The sequence below is a fragment of the Larus michahellis genome, chromosome 1 (assembly GCF_964199755.1).
Source record: "Larus michahellis chromosome 1, bLarMic1.1, whole genome shotgun sequence".
NCBI lineage: Eukaryota > Metazoa > Chordata > Aves > Charadriiformes > Laridae > Larus > Larus michahellis.
In genome coordinates, this window is record NC_133896.1 from 38960112 (window position 1) to 38967031 (window position 6920).

A 6920-nucleotide genomic window follows, 5' to 3' on the forward strand; every position below is an offset into this window, starting at 1 on the left:
CTGATTCAGCCTAAGTTCAGGCTGGAGTTGGATGTCACATGTTGGCAGGAATCCCCAGTCCCAGTCAGCCCAATGAGTCTGCCCCCAGATAATTTGCCTGGTAAGCCCCTGAGCACCTGAGAATTTGGAAGCCCCACCAGCTCCCCTCCACAAGCCCAAACCCAAGCCTCTGAGAACAGCCAAAGCCTGAGCAGCCCCAGACCTCCAGCTTGTACCACTTGCAGAGAGCCCAGCAGGTGGGCTGACCTCGATCTAGACTCCAGAACTTTGACTTGCAGGGAAATTAGGAAGTGCCTTTTATTTTAAATCAGAGTAACAACAAATTTCAAATGATCAATGCCTTTTTATAAGCAAAATGATGTTTCCTTATCCAGATACAAGCAGAACTTGAAGAGCTTGGGAATTTTAGACCCTTCTGCCAGATTTAGACAGGAAGAAGTAAATAAAATATGTTTTTATATATCTGGGCAGGGCCATCTTTTGTGACAACATACAGCAAGATTAGCATTCTACTTTTCACAGAAATTCTGGTGAATAAATATACAAGCACACTGTATTTATTTATTTATTTATTATTTAATATCCAAATTTCAGAAAGTTTCCATTGAGAAATTCAAAGTTTTAAATAATATTCCAGTACAAAAATATAGTCCTTGAGATAAAAACTTCCGTACTACTACCTCCAAATAAATAAAATTACATCAGACACATTTAAATGATTCAGCACAAAAAAAATACAGAATTTCTTGAAATCAGTGAGTTGAAGTTAAGTCAGTGCAATAGAGTTAGTCACGTTTCCTGGAGTTGCTAAGTAGCCTGGCCTCCTGGTAACTTCAGTGCATAACAATAATTACCAGCAATTAACCATCAATTCCCTAGTTCAGAAAAGTGCTTAAGCATTTGCTTATCTTTAAGCATGTCTGTTTTCTTAAGTTGGATTTAGATATGCTTAGAAGTAAGCAGATGTGAATATGTTTTTATGAGCACAGAAACTTCCTCATATTGCTGCTTGCATCTCCATGACAAACAGATGAATGATGAGACTAATCTTACAACATGCCTGCTCAAGACAGCACCAGATGGAAAGCTGAGTATCATATCATGTCATTTCAGGATTTCCATATGGAAACTGGGTAAACGTTGCCTCATTCTGTATTTTCAGGTCAACAAACATAAAACAGATAGACAGGATTTTAAGACAAAGTCATTTCTTATATATTAGTAGGAGGTATAAATACTTTGATTGGTGTTTCTTTATAAATAATTCTTTAAAATACTTAAATATTAATAAATAAATGTATAAAAACTCAATAAAAAGACTGAAATAAAAAAAAATGTGCATCATAACAAAATTTGCACAATAACTCAGAACTAAAGGGCATATGATGTCATTAGCATCTGCACCTCCACTGAGACTGGCTCCTTTTCCTTTTGTGAGAAGTTGAAGTCTCCACCAGTTTTTGTAAGACAATGAACAGCTCATTCACAGCTTTACGTTGAATTTTCAAGTCAGTCATCTGTTATAAGTGAGAAACAAACAGAATGAAGGTCATGCCAGAGCTATAATTATTTACAGATCATCGTCCTACAGGCTACACTGCTACCAGGGTAAACCAGATGGACATCTGCAGTTTCCATTTACTCTACTACTTAATTCCTACAAAAAAGAGCTACTTTGTCACAGATTTTTTGTTTTCCGCTTTCTATGCTGCCTTGCAACTTGCCACAGACAGCCATATTCCGTGAAACAGAGCTACTCTACAGTTATTGCAATGATATAGGAGTTACTCACAAGCAGCTAACTACACTGGGGTATTGGCTCTGGACTTCTGCCGAGGTTGATGGTTCGTGCCATTGGCACTCACTTGATAAGCCAAGTGCCTCCAAAGCCTGTGGAGGCATGCTGTAGCGGGCACAACTTTCCCACCCAATTTCTAAACCACAAACTGCTGTGTCAGTGGCAGTTCTGGTGGGCAGACGATGCAGCCGCGCTGCCAGCACCTCTGTGCCAGACGTCGGCAAGAGCCGGGGAAGGCAGCCCCCGCGTTAACACCCCACACCACAGACCCGCAGCAGCCCCTGCAGCTGGAAACATTAGGTTTTCCAGTGTGAAGTGAGCCAGACGGGGCTTACCAGATGGGTTACTGAACCATTATTGTCTTGAGTCACACTCAAATCTCAAATGGAAAATATAGTGTCATAAGCCTTGGAGGCAGAGGAAGAGCCTTACCTGAAGTTTTGCTATGTCCATGAGGTCTTTTACTTTCTTGGAGCTGTCAGGAAGGCTGTTTTTCAGAGTATGGAGCTCCTCGGCTATGTGCCTGACGTGCGCCTTTGACTTGTCAATGTTTTCAAACATTTCCAAGTACATGGAAATAATCTGGCTCAGGATGATCCTTTTTTCATTTCTCTGTTGAAAAATACAGTCAGTAAGAAAGGTCCATAAGGGCCCATCAGCAAGAAGATGAACGAAGCTAAAACACTGCATGCAGGCGTTCTCGCTGCCATTTGAAACAGGGTGATAAAGAAGCTACTGCAGCTCCTCTCCCGGGCTTGGCTGTACCTCAGGATCTGTTCATGGTGCAGTGTAAAGCACCTTGGCCCTTATGGGAAGTATTTTTATGAGGATTGTTTTCTCATTTCCAAGCTACCGAAGCAGCCTGTGCTCGTGTTTGTTCTACCCCAGCTGGTTACGCTGGCCCTGGGAGCTGCTTTGTACCAGAAGTGCCCCGCAAAGCACCTGAGATGCTTTGTCATATCTGGTTCTGACTCACCTCTGTCCAGTTCGAGAGTTTCTCTGTGAAAATAGGTCCACCATCAGCTACATCTGAATGACTGGAGTTCTGCAACAAAGAATAAACATATCTGTTATACAAACAATACTTATCACAAGGCAAATTTGCATTCTCTGTTCACATGAGCAGTAAAAACCAGAGAGACGTGATTTTTGCACCCCTGTCTACTACAGTGAAGCTATTACAATGCTTTCACTTCACTAAGCGCCAAATCGGATTGGATGACTGCCTAGTACCAGAAATGGCATTTAGTCTGCTTTTCAATGCCTTCTCCTGCTATAACTCATCTGAAGAGAGACATTTAGCACCATCTATTTTACCAAATGCTCCTTGCGACTTTTGCTATTGGCAGCTGAAAATTAAACTCCATAAGCATGGCGACTGGCTAGCAAATTGTCAGATATGATCTTGGCATGTTTTCTGGTAAGCCGAAGTCCACCAGTATGCAGTCTGTGGCCTTGAATTTATCCAGTCTTACTAAAATCTCATATGGAACAAGAACAAATTCACTTTACTATAAAACTACAGAACTGGAGAATAGCTCAGTAGCACACAGTCAGGAGTGGGGATATACAGGGGTAGTGGGCTACTGAGGCTCGCAGGGACAGACTTTAACCATGAGTTGTTAGCCACGCACTGTGGTAGATTCTAGGAAACAAAGAGCAATATAATTCTCCAACCAAGGAGAGGTAAACTGAATCATTTCCTCTTCTGTGTGTGTCTTTTTTTTTTTCTCTTCTTTTTTGTATACAACAGTCACTATTTCCTTTTTTGTCTGCTCAGTAATTTAAATACAGTGAGTGCAAAGGCTGACAGAAACCTGGTAGGCTGATTGGCTCCCCATGCTGAGCACATCGCCCAGTCTTGTTTTGCTCTTCTTCTTAAAGGTTGGGAGCACCTGCCGTGGACCAGAGTTTTTAATGTCAGTGTAAGAAGCTCACCACAGTTCAGGATCTCTCCGGCAGAGTTACTTATATTCTAGTGAGAACCTCTCTGATCTATGCTAATGACAAATTTAAGATATAAGGCCAATTTTACATCCGGTTTCCTCGCAATTTGTAAACACTGAAGTAGCACACTAGGCTTCTTTGTGTGATACTCTAAGGTGATTCTTTGACTATTAAATTTCAACCTTCATATGCACAAAATTCTAACAAAATCAGAGCTGGAAATTGGAGCAGGCTTTTGCAGTTGTTTTCATGCATTTAAGGAAAAAACAAAAATACATTTAGAATAAAAGCTGTTAATTAGAAGTGATTCTATTGTGGATCTGTTATCTCTATGACTAACCCCAGCTGAAGTCAACTGTGAGGTACTTTAATGCCTCCTAGATGAAGGTAGATGAATTAACATTACAGTTAGGGATTTACGAAAATTCTGTATGAAAAGAAGTGATATCATGCCAGATAACATTCACATGCTGGATCATAGTCACAGACATGGAAGCAGAATGGCTGAAGGGTGAAAAAGAATAAGCAGTAGGAACCATCTTTGGGCAGCACACTATTGCTAAATAATAAGTACCAGATGCATTTGTTAGAACAAAATTTCTTCTCCATTTTTGTTTATATTGCTACTAAATCCCCCATTAACATTACTAACCTGAAACCAAAAAAGCGTAAGTAAATTGTATCGGAATAGAACTGAACCAAGATTCATTCATTCATCATAAATTGCATTAATATTTCTTGTTATAAAACATTCCATATAATCAAAGGCTGAATGGAGCTAGGAGAAGCTCTTGTGAAAGGAAAAGTGCCCATGAAATAAATGTCAATTATTACATTAACCTATGACTATTGAAAAACTGAATCATGTTAGTGAAAGAGATTAGAAAAAACCAAAGAAATCATCCACATTCTTGTTTTAAAAAAGTTATAGCCAAAAACTTTGTTCCATGGTTACCCTCTATTGGTACACATTGAGTATGTCAAGCTGTGCTTCAGTCTGGACAATAGCTAAAGTACAAGCAGAAGGAGAAGAGAAATGCAGTAGAAGACCATACTTACAAAGTCAGCTTTCAGTTGGTCTATATCATTTTGAAGTTGAGCAAGAAATGAGCTATTTCCAAAACGTCCGAAATAAATCATGACGACAGACAGAACAAAGAAGCTGTAGGTCTGGCAAGTCATTTTCTTGGTGATGGCTCAGTTAAAATGCTCAGATGGGAGATGTCAGTTCTAAGAGCGGTGAACTTCAACTTCTAATAGTTAAATCTTCTATTAGAAGAAAGCAGACGAATGAACTTCATCTGCTTGTCAGTGGTATTTATACCTGGTCTTGAAATTTTTTATTTCGTCATCGCAGGCTGTGTATATTTAGCCAAGATAGTGTTAGATAAGAACTCTTCGTTTTTGGCTAATCGAGGGAATCCCTCGAAAGCATCTTTCTTAAAGCTTGGTCCTGGAAAAATTTTCAGTGGTTCGTCAATGGGTAACATTTACGTGGCAGATTCTGAAGTTTCTTTTACACGTGGTTGGGGAAAAGGGGGAAATTATGACACTGATTAAGGAGTATGCATTGTGGCTCAAGCCTATTCTTACAAGCTATCTGAAAAAAATCACACCCTGTGGTTAAGGGGTCAGTATAACAGTCAGCTCATTTCTGGTATTCTTTTAAAGTAACCACTGAGATTACCATGGCATTCTTCAGAGTCACTTAGAGATGTAAATGTTCTCCCTATTGCTGTCCTTTCATGAAACACTATTTGCATTCTTTCCATAGTCTGAAGTGCATTTTTGCTGCTTTCTCATTCTTCACCTGCAGATTCGAAATAGACTCACGGGAAATGAGGTTCCAGCATGGATGCAATGCTGCATTATATTAAATTCCTCTGTGGTTGTCTACTATCTGCAAGAGCAGAGTATTTGGTACTTAAGACACTCATTTCAGCTTGGCAATAATTGAAGTTTCCCACCTGCCCATTCATTTGCACTTATGCGTATAGAACATGAAAAAAGAAAAATATGGATGAAAAAAAGCCCAGCTGAAGAAGACAGACAGGCTGGTCTCCAAGTGCATATAGACCCTGGAAACAACTGTATTGAGGATAGTTGGGGAAAAGGTTTTTGTATAGAAACAGAACTCTACTTTGATGGATATCATGGTAAAACAGCTTACTGTGAAGAGTCTTAAGAAGAAACCAGAGAAATTTTAAGCTGTAGTATATGAATGCAGGGTAGGCAGGAGCCCACAAGGGAAAGAAAGAAGGAGCCTACAGGGAAAAAGAAAAGAGAGAGGATCAGGAAGAAGTCTCACATGTGGGCTCCGTTCACACATGCTGCAGTGGAGGATGTCTGTAGCTCATCAGAAACAGATAGGTATGGTTTGAGCTCTCCACCACAGTCCCAAATGGCTCTTTGAGTGTTCTTTGCAAGAAGCTGGTCCCCTCCCCAGCAGTGCCTCCTATCTCAGCAAACGACCACTAACTCCATCAACAGGTTTTCATCTGCAGCTTGAAGGACGACCTCCGTATATGGAATAGGTCTAGGCTACTACTACCATTGCAAACAGAATTGCCATTTTGCACAGACAAGAACTGAATTTCACCAGCAATCACAGGCCCCAAAGCCACATGCTAAAACTCCCTGGGAATAGCAGTGCAGACACAGCACGCATATTGCAACAGGTACAGCACGCATATTGCAACAGGTGCAGTACTGCACAAAAATTGTAATCTGCTTGGGGTAGTAGCACTATGCAATGCCCACCTGGGTTTTATTTTAGGATATTACAACTGAACAAGCAATAACTTAATTGCTGGAAATGTTGGCATAGAGGTGAGGCGATAATGCTATTCAAGGATGCTTCAAAGCACTGTAAAAAAGTGCAAAGTCATCTTATCTGCCCATGGCATCACATCTACCTGTCTTTTAAATATTTTCAGGGATGGTGACAAAGTGGAGATCCCAACGAGATTCAAAGTTGACTCACAATTCAAAGTAGATTCACAAATGTCGGCACAATGAACAAACCTATTGGTGGTGTTGAAACATCTGGATTGCTTTGCAAGGCAAGCACAGTCAAATGGCATGTTGTGGCACAGCTAAATGTGGTTTTATACATACAGGAAAACCAAGCATATTTTACAAGATGGGAGACATGCTGAGGCACGTCAACTAGCCA

At 40.4% G+C, this 6920-nt stretch overlaps 1 protein-coding gene across 1 annotated transcript; it reads right to left on the bottom strand.

Annotated features, from left to right (window-relative positions):
* Positions 1-1391: 1391 nt before the first annotated feature.
* On the bottom strand, positions 1392-4927 carry IFNG (interferon gamma). Its single transcript, XM_074572643.1, has 4 exons — positions 4805-4927; positions 2775-2843; positions 2231-2410; positions 1392-1517 (listed from the first exon to the last, which is right to left on the bottom strand). The coding sequence occupies exons 1-4, from the start codon at positions 4925-4927 to the stop codon at positions 1392-1394; spliced, it is 498 nt and encodes a 165-aa protein (XP_074428744.1).
* Between the last annotated feature and the right edge of the window lie 1993 nt (positions 4928-6920).